General features: G+C 52.1%; 1 protein-coding gene across 2 annotated transcripts in view; it reads left to right on the top strand.

Moving 5' to 3' along the window:
• AACS (acetoacetyl-CoA synthetase) overlaps window positions 1-16,249 on the top strand; it is a 53,320-nt gene that overhangs the window by 13,188 nt on the left and 23,883 nt on the right. For both annotated transcript variants that reach the window (XM_043902094.1, XM_043902093.1), the window contains exons 5-7: window positions 3,183-3,280; window positions 12,086-12,200; window positions 12,401-12,482. In XM_043902094.1, the coding sequence (XP_043758029.1) occupies window positions 3,183-3,280; window positions 12,086-12,200; window positions 12,401-12,482 (295 nt within the window). The remainder of the gene's footprint in view (window positions 1-3,182; window positions 3,281-12,085; window positions 12,201-12,400; window positions 12,483-16,249) is intronic.

Raw genomic sequence — 16,249 nt, forward strand, 5'->3', positions numbered from 1 at the left:
GGTGGAGAAGTCAGGTGTGCCTTCTCAGTCCTGCCCATCCTCCAGCATCCCGGGTGGGGCCAGTAAGGAGGAGGCGTCCAGGGACAATTTCTGGTCCACAGCCAGCTGGGGCTCTGTGTGCTTTTTGCTGTGATGCTGGGGGTCATCGTTTAAGTTGTTCCTTCCAGGATCAGACATCAGATCTCATTCTTAAACCAAAAGAGAGAGCTTCTCTGTCCTCTGGCCACACGGCTTTGCTCAAGGTACCAACCCCCGTGGCACCGAGGGTGTCAGTCCCCTGCTCAGAAGCTGACTAGCTCCTGCTGCCCCGCAGGGGCAGGTCTGCACAGGCCTTGCATTCTTGCTTCCTTCCCTGCGTCCTCACACCCTCGCCTTTCCTCAGTCCCTCCCTGACTGCCGTCCTCCTAAGTGTCCAGCAGATCCTTTGTGGGGAGCCAGCCTCTTCCCACTGGCCTGTAACTCTACCCGCAGACAGTGTCTCTCAGGGAAGCCCCCTGGTTGCCCCCGTTGGACCCTCCAGAGTCACTCAGGGAAGTTCCTGGGTTGCCCCCATTGGACCCTCTGTCGGCATCTCATCCTCTGTCTTCAGAGAATGTGTCATTGGTATTTGATTGGCCAGACAGCTTGCAGAAACACCCAAGTGAACTTTTTGGCCAACCCAAGTAATTTTCTGTTTGGTTTTTGTGATTATTTGATCACTGGTCTCCTCTGGCTCTAAAGTCCACGAGGCCTGGGGATCCAGCTGTGAGGCTGCCCTCCCCACCCCCAGGGGTCGTGGGACCAGGACCACAGGCCAGGGCATCAGCAGGAGAAGCCACCGGGCATGTTGGTATAAGCGTTACCCATCCCCCCTCTCCCGGGGCCTCACTGAAAGTTGGCGCTCAGGTGTGTGTTTGCGGAGAGAGTGGCCTTACCCTGGGGTAAGCCGTGTGAAAGGGCTGGACCCTGAGACTCCTTCTTGGATGATGGAGCCGGGTGTGGAGCGAGTGCTCACTAAGTGTTAGCTGACTGGAAAGGAATCTATAGGAAGGGCCATGACTCCCACATTGCTGCCTGTCTCAACCCTGGGTGGAATGTTTCCGTGTAGATCCAAGGATTCACCCTGGTTCACTGAGGTCTCTGCTCAGGGGCCGGCCCTGCCGTCCTGTGCAGAAATCCATTGCCACTCTCTCTTCACCTCACTTTATTTACATTTGTTGCCTTACTGGCTCCCTAAAGTCACAGGACTACTTGTGTGTGTGTGTGTGTGTGTGTGTGTGCACATGTCTGTCTGTCTGTCCTCCAGGACTAGAGGGCGAGGCTTTGTCTTCTGTTCATGCCCCACCTCAGTCCGTGGGGGGCCTGGCACACAGTAGGTGTAGAATGAGTATTTTTTGAGTGATGGCCGCGTGAGAGTACTGGGTCAGAGCAGGCATTTTTGTGGTTGAAACCACAATATCTTGGGTTTTCTGTGGTCCAATTTAATCTGCCTAGAAAAGGAACTCAAGAGGTTCTTCTATCCTCCAGTAATTCTTCTCCCCTCCAATTTTTATTTTAAAAAATTTCCCTTTGAAGCAAATACTTCTGAGAAGGAGAAACAGAAAACAGGGTATACGGGGGCACCTCTTGGCCATGCTTTTTTGGGGGACGCCTGCTCCCGTGCTCTTGGCTCCTCAGCATCACGCTGGTGCTGGCTGACCGGCCCCCGCTTCTTAGTGTCACAGCTCGAGCACTGATTTGACCTGATGACAGTCACTAGGACTGAGGACTGTGCTTCCCAGAAGCCAGTGTGAGGAACCCAGTGCAGAGGGGCTTGAATGGAGAGATGCTTGGAGAGCTTTGAGGATGTAGTTAGAGCTGCTCACGACTCTTCCTCATCTGGGAATTGGGCATCTCCTGGCCATGTGTCAAAGCCAGCAGGGTCACACAGCCTCCCTGAGTGGTGAGTCTCGCCCTGCCTCAGGCGATGGCACGGTGGAGACACTTCAGTTGCATTCATAGCCAACTCTTTCCTCAGCAGCAGATGTCTGTCAACGGGCCTGCCATGTGCCAGGGCTGGGTAGAGCCTGGCTGCTGAGTGAGTGATGTAGGACCTGTGTCCCCGGGACACCCAGCCTGGGAGATGCGGTGAACCCATAGAAACGAAGTACCCACCACTGTTGTCAAATAGGCAGTTAAGAGCTGTGGGAGGAGAAGCAGGAGGAGAGCTGTCCAGGGCACCTGGGGTGCTGAAGCAGAAAGGGTTTTTGTGTAACCAGGGAGCGGTGCTTGGGGGAGGCCCTGGCCCTTCTGCCCCTGGGTGCCTCGTGCACAGATCCTTTCCTCGAGCATTTAAGGCAATCTGTTTAATCAATCATAGTCTCGTTGGCTATAAAGGTTCTCTGCCTCTATTACTGTAGAAGCCCAGCCTCTTGCTTGAAGATGGGCCTGAGCCCCTTTCAGGCTTGTATACGTCTCTGCTCTGTCTTCATTCCCCTACAGCCTCTCCTCTCCTCCCTCCATCCAAACATCCACCCACTGGCCTACCAGAGGGCTTTGATCTGCAGGGTGTGACAGACGGCATTTGGTAAAGCAGACCAAGACAGTCAAAGTCCCAGCCCTCACAAGAGAACCAGTTATAAGTTGCCAGTTATGATTTTCCTTAGGTGATTATTATGGTAAATCTGGTGAGGGAGAAATATGGCATGCTTTGTGAGTGACTAGCCAGGGCACCTGAGTTCATGGAGTGCCCTTAGAGAAGGCTTCCCTGCGGGAGTTTCATTTGCATTCAGTGCTGAAGGATGAGTGTGAGCCCAGTCGGGAAGGCTGGTGTGGGTGGGAGTGTCTAGACAGCTCATGCAGCCTGTGCAAAGGCCCTGAGGCAGCAGGAGCTTCAAACAACTGAAGAACTGAAGGCAGGCTATTGTGACTGAGCCCAGAGTGAGTGCTAGAGTGGAGGGAGAAGAGGCCAGACTGTATCTTGTGGGGGTCACTGACTGGAGTGGGTTGGTGGGGTGATGACAGGAAGCGGTCAGGCTGGCAGCAGGTGATTGCGGCATCTGAGTAGGCGCTGTCCAGGTGGGTGGAGTGGGCCTGGCCCTACTCTGTGAGCTGTTCACAGCCAGCCCCTCTCTCCACTCCCACCCTGGCTCTAGGAGGTGCTTTTGGAAGTCTGCTGCATCCTCACACCCTGACCAAATGTCCTCCCTGTGTCCTCTCCACAGGCTACTTGCCCAACAGCGCGCACGCCGTAGAGGCCATGCTGGCGGCTGCGAGCATTGGGGCCATCTGGAGTTCCACGTCCCCAGACTTTGGCGTGAATGTGAGTCGGGGTCCCCTCAAGTGCCCTGGGTGTGCTGCCCCTGCAGGGGATCATTCCCTGTGATTTCTGCCTGATGTCTTGGGTCAGGATGTGGACAGCTGCAGGGTGGGACCAGCAAGATGGGGAGGAAAACGGCTTCACTGTGACCTCACGTCTCCCCAGCTAGTGACATGTGATCCATGGGAGAGAAGGAGCTGAATATTTTTTTAAATTAATTAATTAACTTACTTTTGGCTGCTCTGGGTCTTCATTGCTGCTCTTGAGCTTTCTCTAGTTGTTGCGAGCAGGGGCTACTGCTCTGTTGGCAGTGCACAGGTTTCTCATTGCAATAGCTTCTTTTGTTGCAGAGTAGGGGCTCTAGGCTGTGTGGGCTCAATAGCTGAGGTGCATGAGCTAAGTTGCTCCACAGCATGAAGGATATTCCTGGGCCAGGGATCGAACCTGTGACCCATGCATTAGCAGATGGAGTCTTAACCACTGTACCATCGGTAGAGTCCAGAGCCAGGTCTTCTCTTAAGTCTACAAGCAAATGATTCTTCCTTCCTTTCTTTACTATTCCTCACATCCAGCCATGTGTATTGGCTATATTAGTGTGTGTTACACGTGATGGGCAGTGTTCTGAGCATCCAGTAAGAAGTGCCCGACCACTGCTCTGGTGACTTCATGCCCACATGAAGTTTATCCTCTGCAGGATATTTATCCTCTGCAGATTGTTTTCCAGATTTGCTCACAGAAGTTCCTCCAAGGCCTCCAACATTGCCATTTCTGATCTCTTACTTTTTAAAAAGTATTTTTAAAATTATTTATTTATGTTTGACTGCGCCGGGTCTTCGTTGCCACGTGCGGGCTTTCTCTAGTTGCAGTGAGTGGGGGCTACTCTTGGTTGCTGCGAGCAGGCTTCTCATTTCGGTGGCTCCTCTTGTGGAGCACGGGCTGTAGGTGCGCAGGCGCAATAGTTGCGGCGCACGGGCTTTGTTGGTCTGTGGTGTGGGGGATTTTCTCAGACCAGGGAGCAAATCGGTGTCCGCTGCATTACGACGTGGATTCTTAACCACTGGACCACCAGAGAAGCCCTCATCTCTTACTTTGGGCCTGAGCTTTGCACCCTATGTGGGAGCGGGTTGAGCCTTTTTATTCCCTTAAACCTGGAGGGTACCCGGGACCAAGGTGGGCACCAGCTGTAGAGTGACCCAGGCAGGGGCAGGAAGCTGAGCCCCACACGGGGAAGGAAGGAACAGTCGAGCAGGACTTCCTGGGACTCTCCACTTCCTGATCAGGGACCTCTCCTGGTTGCAGAACCACGAGGACAGTCCTCTGTTAGAGGACATGGTGGGCATCTTCCCAGACTGCTCTTCTTTTGCTCTGGGCATCCGTCAGAGCAGCCCAGGGGCTAAGGGCTGGCTTGGCTTTGCGGGCTGTACATCCCTAGGCGAGTTGTTTATCCTCATGTGTGAGGCAGGGGCAGTGGAAAGAGAGAGTCATGAAACAAGTGTAGACCATGTGGGCCCATGATTGGTGTGGGAGGGTTGATACACTTGGACGATAGATGCAGTGATGGCGCTTTTCCAGCCTTGCTCTGTGACCCATGTGCCTGGTCCATGGGCCAGGCATTTTGGGTGTGAGCTTGACACCAATGTCTGTCCTGAGGCTTGCTCTTCTGGAAAAAATTTCACAGTATTTCTTATTTTCCCCTGCACCACGCAGAGGAGGGACAGATGTGCCTCTGTAACATGGAGGCCTGGAGCAGTGAAGTGATTGGCCGAGGCCAGTCCTTGCCCCATGGGGTGAGGACCGAGCCCTGCTGAGTTCAGGGAGAGGGTGGTCATCCCGGCCCTCATCACTGGTGGCCGTGATTGTGCCTCCTGGGGCTTTGCTGGGCCTCTGCCAGATTGCCTTCCTCCAGGACCGACTTGAGATAGAAGCTCCGGGGTGACTTCTCGATCCCCAAGGCCCTCTGTGGGGCCATGTGAGCTTGGTACCGGGCCATCCTTGTGGGAGCCAGTCCCTGGGCACTCTTGTCCTTGAATCCCTTAGCAGCCCTTGAGCTGTGTTGCCCGGAAGTGGTGAAGGTGCCTCGGGGTTGGAGAAGGCATGTGGCATGGAGGTTACCAGCAGGCAGGCTCCTGCCTGGGTTTGAATCAGGCTCTGCTGCTTCCAGGCTCCCATTCCTGGGGACACACCGCAGGACAGCAGCAGTGACGCCCATTTAGGGTTGGGACAGCGCTTGACCCACCCCCGAGCTTAGTAAATGTCAGACATTCCTGATGTGGGATCTGGTTCCTTGACCAGGGATTGAACCCAGGCCCCCTGCATTGTGAGCGCAGGGTCCTAGGCACCGGACCTTCGGGGAAGTCCGGGGGGCGGGTGTTTCTGAGTGAATTGGAACTTGTAAGCAGTTGTAGAGATGTTGGCAGAGCTCTCTGTGGCAGGAGGATGTGGCTGTGACCTTCTAGAGCCTGATTGAAGCTTGTGCCTGAGGGTGTCACAAGCTTCAGAGAGTAGAGGTCCTGAGTTGGCCTCTGGTGGCAGGTCTGAGCCGCCAGGTGCAGGGCGGGGCGGCATTAGGGGACAGGGCACCTCCCACTTGCTTGTAGCATCAGCAGCTGACCCTGACCCTGCGCCTGTTCTCACGAGCCTGTCCTGTGCGGAATGTCACCACCACAGGCCACTCCGGCCGACTCTGGTCCGAGGTCCTGTAGTGTAGAGGACGCAGCCCGTGGGTACCGCTGGAGGGCGTCCCAGGCATTCCTTCCCTGGGTTGAGGCTGGTTTGGGTTTTCTGATGTGGCGGCTGTTGTCGGACGTGCGTGCGCACTAGATGGCAGCGTGGCTCTGCTCTGACCTCGACCTTCAGCACATTTGATTCAGGGAAATCTTTGCCACGCGACAGCCTGAGTCTGGGGAGAGCCCTCCGTTCCATTAGAAAATGATAGGGCCAAACTTCTTTCTACTAAGATGCTTCACTTTGCCCTGAGTTCTGGGAGGTGGTCCTCGTTTTGCTGAGCCCCTGGTGTAGAGCCAGAGGCAGACAGTCATGCGCACAGTCTTCGGGAGTGAGTGAGGAGCAGCTGACAGTTCATGTATCAGCTTGGTGACTTCAGGGCCCCCCGGCTGTTGGTACCACCTGTCAGCTCCCAAGGGTGAGCCCTGTGTCCGGGAAGCCCTGGTCCAAGTAACCTGGACCACAGCACTTGCTCATGTGGGCATCGATACCCGTAGGCTTCCCCTGGTGGCTCAGACGGTAAAGAATCCACCTGTAATGTGGGAGACCTGGGTTCGATCCCTGGCTGGGTTGGGACGATCCCCTGGAGGAGGGTGTGGAGACCCACTCCAGTACTCTTGCCTGGAAAATCCCCATGGACAGAGGATCCTGGTGGGCTACAGTCCATGGGGTTGCAAAGAGTTAGACATGACTGAGCAACTAAACACAGCAAGGACCTGGTAGAAAGCAGGACCCCAGGGCCTCAGTATCTTCTCTGTTTTCTTCCAGTAGCTAAAACCTGCAGGAGAGCACTGCGAGTTAATGATGAGATGGGGCCTGGGGTGGGAGAGGGGAGTCCTGTGGGCCTGCGACGGTCCTCTTCAGTGGTGTGCAAATCTCTACTTAAAAAAGAGGCTCCTGGGGACTTCCCTGGTGGTCCAGTGGCTAAGACTGTGCTCCCAGTGCAGAGGGCCCCGGTTTGATCTCTGGGCAGGGAACTAGACCCCACATGCTGCAACTAAAGAGCCTGCATGCCTTAACTAAGACCCAGTGCAGCCAAATAAATAAACAAAAAAGAGGCTACTGTTCTTAACTTCCAGCATCACCATTTTTAGATGGTCCTCCAGTTTCAGTAAAGGGTCCGTTTCTGAAATTTGCAGTGAAGTACAAATGTTTTTCCTACTTTGACCCATTTTCTGTTGCAGATCACTGAAAATCCCTATAATAAAGGGAAAATTGCCATTCTCTTGCAATTCCTGATTTTAACTTTTTTTTTGTGACGGGGTTACATCGTTGGTGACTATGAAGTAGGTTCTAATCCTGTGGCACACGCATGGGGGATAGTTACTGGGCAGTTTACAGGTATGGGGGCAGGGTCTCCATACATGTGGACTCACCTGCCCATGGATGAATCCTCGCCTAGCCAGGCTGGTGATGACAGGACCCCCTCTGTTGCCAGGCCATGTGCCTGTCTGCATGGGCTGTTCTGGGGCAGGGTGGGGATTCAGTGTTTGCTCGAGGATGCTGGGGGCCATCTCTCACTTCCCTTGACACCTCTTGGGTCTGGTCTGCCCTACCCCTGCCCGTCACCTCACCCTTCCTCCCATCCCTTCCACTTCTCCCACCCTCTTTGCTTGGATAACTGCCCCCCACCCCCCCAATGCAGTGGACTCAGGAACATCTACAGGTGGGTGGGGTGCTTGTTCTTCAGGTCCCCAACCTTCCAGCCTCACCAAGACCTCCAGGTCCTGTGTGTGTTGACATTTGGTTTTTCCTTTGTGTCACTGTTTACCTTTGAATGGGTGGCTTTTTCAGAGAGGCTGGGGTAGCTCAACCTTTGATATCCACACATCCGAGAGCCAGGCCAGTAGCTTGCAGCGCTCCCTCTTACAGAATGCTTTCAGGTTGCTGCGTGTGTGTGTGTGTGTGTGTACCTGTGCACACATGTACGTACGTGAACATCAATAGAGCTGTTCTCACTCTGGGTGGCTGTCATGTGATCCAGCACTGGCCTGGCTGTTGGTTACAGCGCTGGGTTGGTTGCTAAGCGCCGTATCGGGTCAGCTGCATGATCACAGGTGTGTTCGTTTCATTGTAACATGAGAGCAGTCAGGAATGAGCAGCCCTCTCCTGGATCGAAATGGACCAACAGCTTGTTTCTGATGCTCAGAGATCCCAGCTCGACCCACCAGGAACCCCACCACCATGTCGTGGGGTCTCTGAGTCTTTCCACGGTGCCCAGTTCTGACCTCTGGTTCTGAAACACTTGTTGTCTTTGCTGTCTACTCTTTCTCCCTGTGACCAAGGGTCACTTCCGTGATGTCTGAGCCCCAAGTCACTGCTCTCTGGTCCTTCTGCCTGTGTGGGCTAGTCCACCAGAAGCATGCTAGGTGTCATGTAGAAATTCCTGCTGCCTTCCAGGGCTCCTGTCTGACCCCATCCTGCTCCTCCCTGGCCCCAGACTTTCTAGAAGTTTTTTCCCTTCCCTGGGCTGGCTCCCCCTGCCCTGGGCTCTTCTCGTGGCACCCTTGGCTCAGAACTGCCGCTCCGCTTCCACCTGACTGTGAAGCCTGCTCCCCTGATGCCCCTGAGCGGAGGTGCTCTCTGGAGGCTTCCTGGGATGCTCTGGCCGTGGTTCTTACTTCTTCCTCCTGATTCAATCTGTGGGGACCCCAGCCCTGGCTCTTTTCTGCTGCCCGGTCACTTTCCTGTCCTGAGGGTCAGTCTTTCCTTAGTAGAGGCAATGCCGTGGTTAAGAGCACCAGCCCCTGTGGCAGATGGAGCAGCCTGCAACCCCACTCTGCCGCTGGTAGGTTGTGAAGCTTTGGGCAAATGATGCTGGTCCTGCCTCAGCAAGAATGTGGAGCTGATCATAGCCCCAGCCCACTGCTGGGGACATGAAGTCAGATGCGTGAGTGCCTGCCACCAGCTGGAAAGGTGGATATTGAACGCTCAGTACATGTAGATGTTTTCATAGGCAAAAATTTTCTTCCCAGCTTAAATGAGGACTGTCTGCCCCTCTGAAAACCCTGGGGTCCAGGAATACTGTTTATTTTGCTGTGTGGAGCTTGCTATTATTTTCTGTCTCTCTCCCTCTTTTTCTTTTTTTTTTTTTCCATGCCCTGCTTGGCATGTGGGATCTTAGTTCCCAACCAGGGATTGAATCCCCGGCAGTAGAAGTGCAGGGTCTTAACCACTGGACCACCAGGGAAGTGCCGCTCTGTGGAGTTTGTACGTGGCCACCTTGCCTAACCCAGTTCTCTTGGTTCTCCTGGTGGTTCTCAAGGGCTTTTTCAACATAGCCATTTCTATTGTCTGCTGCATGGCTCCTTTCTACCAGCTCCCGGCTCCTGGCTTGGCTGAAACTCCAGGACACCGTGGCAGTCTGGGCACGGAAGCTGGTTTCTGCTTTTTGCCAGGATGCTTTTTTTTTTTTTTGGCCATGCTGTGGCATTCTGAATCTTAGTTCCCAATCAGGGATCGACCCTGGGCCCCCTGCAGTGGAAGTACGGAGTCCTAACCACTGGACTGCCTGGGATGTCCCACCAGGACTCTCTTCCATCAAGAGTGACGTATTTGCCATAGACTTCTGTAAGACACTGTTTATCAGTGAGGAAGTATCCAGCTTAGTAAAGCTTTGTGTGAGGAAAGCGAAAGCTTTTAAGATAATCATAAGCTTTCCCCCCTTTTAATCTGTTAGTGTGGTAAATTACATTGGTCGGCAATCTCTCTTTCTGTTTGCTTGTTCTCTGTCATTTTCTGTCTTCTGAAATGGTTTATATGAAAGGAATGTTCTAGTGCTGGAGGATGTGGTGACACTTGCGTGCAGTTCTGTCCTTCCCTGGTGTCTATGTTAAGAGGTAGACCTGTGACTGCTTTTTCTCTCATGGTTATTATCTCTTCAGGTGTTCTACTGCTTCTTAGATCATTTTTGATAAATTTATGTCTTCTTGGGGAATCATCCTCTTCATCTGGCTTTTGGCAGTTTGTTAACAACACTGAACATAGTGCTTGGTCATTGATTAATCTTTCTGTAGAAAAGTGTGATTTCTGACTTTGGATGATTGTAGGCCTCAGTCTATCCATCTGTAATATGGGGATAATAATGCTGTGTCAGAGCACTGAATGAGTGAATATTAGTAAAGTGCCCAGGACAGTGTCTGATACGTAATAAGTACTGTGTAAGTGTTAGCTAGAAATATTATCTGTCTTCTCGATCACATTTGTCAAGAGGCTTATTTTATTGATCTTCTTGGAAAAAAGATTTTGGTATTATTGATCAAATCCATCACTAATTTTTCCTTATGACTTTATTCCTTCCTTTCTTCTATCTTTTTGTTTTCCTGGCTACCTAAACCATGAGTGTAGTTCACTGAAACCAATTGGAAATTAGAAACAGTAACATTTAATTGCTTTGCTACTTTTCCCCCAGATAGACTGTATGTTCCAAGGACAAGGAACTCTGGTTGCGTGGCACTGTGTCTTGAAAATGGATGACATTGAAAGTAGAATCTCAGTTCTTCACTCTTTAGCCCAGAGAGTCACAAATTTTATCATGTGTTAGAATCACCTGAGGGGCTTGTGAAAGCCCAGATTGCCAGGCCACCTCAACACTGTTGTCACCAAGACCATTCCTAGGGGCTCTGGCTTCCCCTTATCTTAAGCACGTGCTTTGCTGACTCCTGGGGAACTCTGAAAAGCAGCGCCTGGGCCACTCCAGGCCAGTTAATTAGTTACCCGGTGAGTTTAATTAGTCGTCCTGCCACAGGTGGCCTGTATCCTGCAGCCAGGGTGGAGACCCTATCCATCAGATCCTCACATAGAGGTTCTGACATCCCTGACATCCCTGGAATAACCCCAGGCATTGACCTTGAGCTGCTACATTGGGCTTACATGCCAGGGATCAGGCGTGCTGGTCCAGGAGTCCGGAGTCCGGTGATGTCTTCCCAGATGCTGTTTTTGTGATGAAGATGGCTGTGCCATAGTCTGAATTTGGCAGGCTGGAGGGGGAGCCGGAGGGGAGACTGTGAGAGCCTGTGCCTGTCACCCTCAGGGCTGCATGCAGGTTGTATTGCTGTGTCTCGAGGCTACACCTGTCAGTTTTGTGTGTGCATGAGAGGTGTGCCTTCTCTCAGTGAGAAGGATGTGCTTGAGGGGGATGGTGATTCCGTGTGTGGTGTAAGCGGACTGCTGGGGGTGGAGAGCCTGCTTTTTCAAATGGGCTGGTTTATGAGTGTACATGTTTATGGTTTTATCCATTTGCTTGGCAAAAAGTGTCATTTGGAGGATTCAGGTACCTCTGTCATTGAAGATCAAAGGAGAACCAAACTGTGGGACCGCTTTGCATACAGAGCTTCCTTTTGGGGAGGTGAGCCTTCCCTTACATACACCAGAGGAGCCGTGTTGGAAGGTTCTTTCTGTAAAGTGGGGAACCATTGTGGTGGTGCAAACACCATGTTGTTTTCCCATTTGATAGACTCAGTGTGTGTCTGTGAGTCCATCTGGTGTTCTTTGCATTGATGCTTTCTGTGAAGTGATGATCCTGTCTCGGGTGCGTGTCTGGTTTGCTTGGCTGTCTTTCTTGACCTCCAGGTGATGGGAATGCAGGGATATGGCTGGCGTGGTGGTCATGCTCTCTTTTCTTTCCCTGAAGATACAGCGGTCCCATGGGCTGCTGGGAGATTTTGCCTTTTGGATGAGCAATAATGTTTCCTTGAGCATTAATGGTGTTTCTTTTTGCAGGGGTGGGGTGGGGTAGGGCTTATGTTCTGCAGACTCAGTAGTTTGCAGCGGGTGGTCTTAGCTGCCCCGGGGCAAGTGGGATCTTAGGTCATCAGTTTGGTTCAGTTCAGTCGCAGAGTCATGTCTGACTCTTTGCGACCCCATGGACTGCAGCACGCCAGGCCTCCCTGTCCTTCACCAACTCCTGGAGTATATTCAAGCTCATGTCCATTGAGTCGGTGTTGCCATCCAACCACCTCATCCTCTGTCATCCCCTTCTCATAACAAGGGATCATATTCGTGTCTCCTGCATCAGAGGGCGGATTCTTAACCCTGGGACCTCCAGGGAAGTTGTACAACAATGGCTCTCTCCTTCCACCCCAGGGTGTTCTGGACCGGTTTTCTCAGATCCAGCCGAAGCTCATCTTCTCCGTGGAGGCCGTAGTGTACAATGGCAAAGAGCACAACCACATGGACAAGCTGCAGCGGGTCGTTAAGGGTGCGTGGGCTGGTGTGGGGGGCGGGGTGCAGGGGCAAGAGTCCCGCCCCAGGGCTCCCAAGAGTCCCTGTGAGCTGTGAGCTACAAAAATGGAGCAGTCCCAGCCCTAGGTTGATTACATTTCATCAAAAAAGAGAAAAATCAGCAACTAAGTTTGTCGGGGTCTATAAGCTTGTGTGTTCTTCTCCCCCTGCTTTTAGGACTACCAGACCTGAAAAAAGTGGTACTGATTCCTTACATCTCCTCCAGAGAGAAGATAGACATCTCCAAGATTCCAAATAGGTGAGCCAGCCACACGCTGATCACTAATTCCACATGGAACAGTCACGGCCCCACCGGGCAGCAGGTTCTGTGACTCTTTCCAGTTGGAGGGGGAGCATCTTGGAGATGCAGGGTATCTTTGTTAAAAATTGTCATTCCATAGGGACTTCTCTGGTGGGGTTAAGAATCCACCCTGCAGTGCTGGGGACTCGGGTTCAAGCCCTGTTCTGGGAACTAAGACCCCATATGCTGCAAAGCAACTAAGCCCACGAGCCAGAACTAGAGAGTCCATGCACCACAAGGAAAGATCCCGAGTGCTGCAACTGCGACCTGGTGCATCCAAAAAAAAAAATCATCATTCTGTAGATGGGCACCGGGGGCCAGAGGGAGTCCCTCGGGGCCACATGGTGACGTAGTGGCAGAACTGAGTCTGTCCCAGACATCCTCACTCTTCCTGTCTCTTGTCCCTCGGAAGTGGTGGTAGGCTTGGATGGGTCCAGGCCATTTGGCCACAGCAGTTCTGAATAGTGTCTAAAGTGTATCCTCACGTGCATATGTGTGTGGATGTGTGTATGTGTTTACACACACGTGTGCACTTTTGTGTGTATGTACATGGTGTCTATGCATGTATATGTGTATGCGTGTGTGTGTATATATATATGCATATGTACAAAGGAAAGCTGCTGTTGGTGTTAGTCACTCAGTTGTGTCTGACTCTTTGGAACCCCATGGACCCCGCCAGGCTCCTCTGTGCATGGGATTCTCAGGCAAGAATACTGGAATGGGTTGCCATTCACATGCTTAATACATACTTTTTCATTTTAGAACCTGTTTTTTGTCCCCCTTGTTAACGGCATCTTCCTTTCCTCTTCTGACATTCATAAGCTAAGAGACTTCAGGCCTTGAGCACTGAATAGAATGGTGAGCACCTTAATTCTGAATAGGCATCAATAAAATGGATTATGATTTGCTCCAAATAGAGGTTCTTCCTGAAAGTCTTATTGTCCACCTTTCATCTCTCTTAAAGAGATCACTGAAGAGAGGTAGGTTTTTTTGGGACACGCTTCTTGGCTTGTGGGATCTTAGTGCCGGGTCAGGGATCTAACCTGTGCCCCCTGCAGTAAAAGTGCAGAGTCTTAACCTCTGGACTGCCAGGAAAGTCCCAAGGAGAGACTTCTGAGATCAGACGTGTTTACCTGCGCAGATAAACCTATCCGTTTAGCCTTGTGTCTGGGCTGTGGGCAAGAGTCTCTGAGCAGCCTCAGAGCCACAGGTGGGGTTCCTGTGTGTGCTGTGTGCAGCGAGCGAGGGGGTGTGGAGGCCTTGCTCTTGGGTGGACATGGCTGAGTCTATCCAGGCACCTCCTGGGGCATGAGCAGGATAAAGCTCGTGTGCTGTCCCCAAGTTTACAGTCAAGCTCGGGGGTGAGGCACATCTGCAGGAAGGGTGATCTGTGACCACTGATCCCAGTAGACACAGCCATGCTCGCTGAGTCAGGGGACAGGCAGTGCCCAGGAAGTGAGACATGAGCACAGTTGCTTCTTTGTGGAACCTGGGGGAGGCGACACCTGAAGTGACCTTGAGAGGTGGCGCAGATCGGGGGGCAGCTGCAGGTACCAGGATTCCAGAGGCTAAAAGGAGCTGCAGCAAAGTCTCCCTGAAGGCTGTGGCCTCCAGCCAGACGGCTCTGGGTCATATGTCAGCTGTGCGGCCCTGGACCAGTGATCAACCCTGCTGTGTCTGGGTTCCCCCATCTGTAAAGTAGGGATAATAGAACTTTCCTCTCAGGCTTAGCAGTGTGCACGAAGTTAGCTGTCAGTAATGTTGTCTGTCATTATGAGCAGGTGGCAGCCCAGGCTGGAGTGAGCTGTGTCCTCTGGAGCACCCGGGTCAGGACGTGTAGGTCCCTAACAGGCCAGTCGGGGGCGTGGGCTTGTCCCCGAGACTGTGGGAACCCAGTCGACCTTGATAACTTACACCCAACCTTAGTTCCCTTTTTAAAAATTTATTGATTTTTAACTGAAGGATAATTGCTTTACAATATTGTGTTGGTTTCTGTTAAACATCAATATGAATCAGCCATAGATATGTCCCCTCCTTCTTAAACCTCCCTCCCACCTCCCTCCCCCTCCTTGGTTTTACTGATGGAGTCATAATGCCCAGAGGCCAGGAGGAACACATGATGGTTTGCTGGCCCTACAGTGGCCCGGCTTTTATTTTTCTGTATGTGTTTATCGGTGATTGGTGTAAAATGAGAGCATCCAGGAGAATTAACATCCACCACTTCATTTAGCTCCAGACAATGCGGAGAGCCCTCCCTCCCCACCGGTCCACTCTGGAAATCAGGCCCCGTTGCTTTCCAGCTTTCAATTGCTGGGTGCCATAGATAAACTGAAAGCATGTCTGTGCCTGTGTGCAGAGACCTGTAACGGGACTGCCCTTTTGGCTTTTCATTTTTAGAAGAAACAACAAAAGTCATCACTATTTCTGTGATTTATAGACTAGTGGAAAGAAGAGGTTTTTCTCTGTGTGAAGCATCTGATTAGATCGGGCCCTTTATATAAATGGGATTCGGATGGGAGGTGGGGGCTTTCATTGGCTGGAGGGTTCCACAGTGAATAATTTTCCTGACACTCTGGAGAGGAGGACTCTGCTTATTTACTGCTCAGAATTGAATTATTTGTGGTCCCCTTTTCAAATGGCCGCGCCTCCCCCAGGAGGCAGGCTCATCTTTAATGATGCCTTCCCATGCGAGCCAGCACAGTTCTTCACTCGAGTGTGCATGCGTTTGAAAATATTTCAGAGTAGTAATCATTGGCAGTTTGTTGCCAGCCAAGTTGAACTGAGTTCTCCCCTTTCCTTGAAAGCAAGTTCCATTTGTCAAAACGGTAGCTTTGTTTGTTTTCTTCTCTCTCCCCTCTCTCCCTTCTACACCAGTGGAGTAACAGGGCTGGGGTTCAGGGATTGATTTTTCCTGCTGATCTCAAAAGAGAGAAATCACCTGTCTCCCAGCGTGGCTTTGCGGCTTCCGCTGTCCTGAGCAGAAGCTCAGAAAACAGCCCCTGCGGTGGCCCTTGATCACACGCAGTGAGGCTTTGCGTCAGCTTTGGGGGCACAGTTGAGGGCAGGCTGTTTAGGCCAGAGCCGACAGCTGGGCTGAGTGTTACTTGTTCCTGGACAGATGTTTGCATCTGGCCATTGTAAACCTCAGGATATAGGGGTTCAGTGAGAATAGGATCACTGTCTGGCAGGATTCCTGTCATAGAAACTCTCGTGTGGGACCTTGATCCCACCTTCTCGCTGTGACCTTTACATGTCAGAAGAGATCTCTAAACCTGTCACCTCCTCCCCTCCCTTCTCCTAGGGGCTGGGGAGATGGGCGTGGGGGGAAGGAAGGATTCAGGCCCACTTGGCTCTCACTTCCCCTTGAGGGACCTGGGGAACAAGGCATTTGCTAATCAGATGGTGAGTAGCGAATGGGAGGCGCCTGAGTTCTGAGGACTCCAGCATCAGTTCAGAGCCCCCCCCCTGCAGAATTTGCACATAAACAGCCGGCGTGTTAATTGCAAGCGGTCCCCCTCCGCTGTGTTTAATATTAAAGCACTTAGACTCTCGGGAGAAAAGCCCTTGGTCCCTGTCAGTGGCACCAGTAAAGCAAAAATTTCACTCCATTTTCCTTCAGTTAGCGTAGTCCGTGAGCCCTGACTCTCCCTTCCCTCACAAAAGCTTTCAGACAGGTGGGTCCCAGAGTCCAGGCTGTCATCCAGGTAGACATGGAGGGGAACGAA

This window comes from Cervus elaphus, chromosome 5 (assembly GCF_910594005.1).
Source record: "Cervus elaphus chromosome 5, mCerEla1.1, whole genome shotgun sequence".
NCBI lineage: Eukaryota > Metazoa > Chordata > Mammalia > Artiodactyla > Cervidae > Cervus > Cervus elaphus.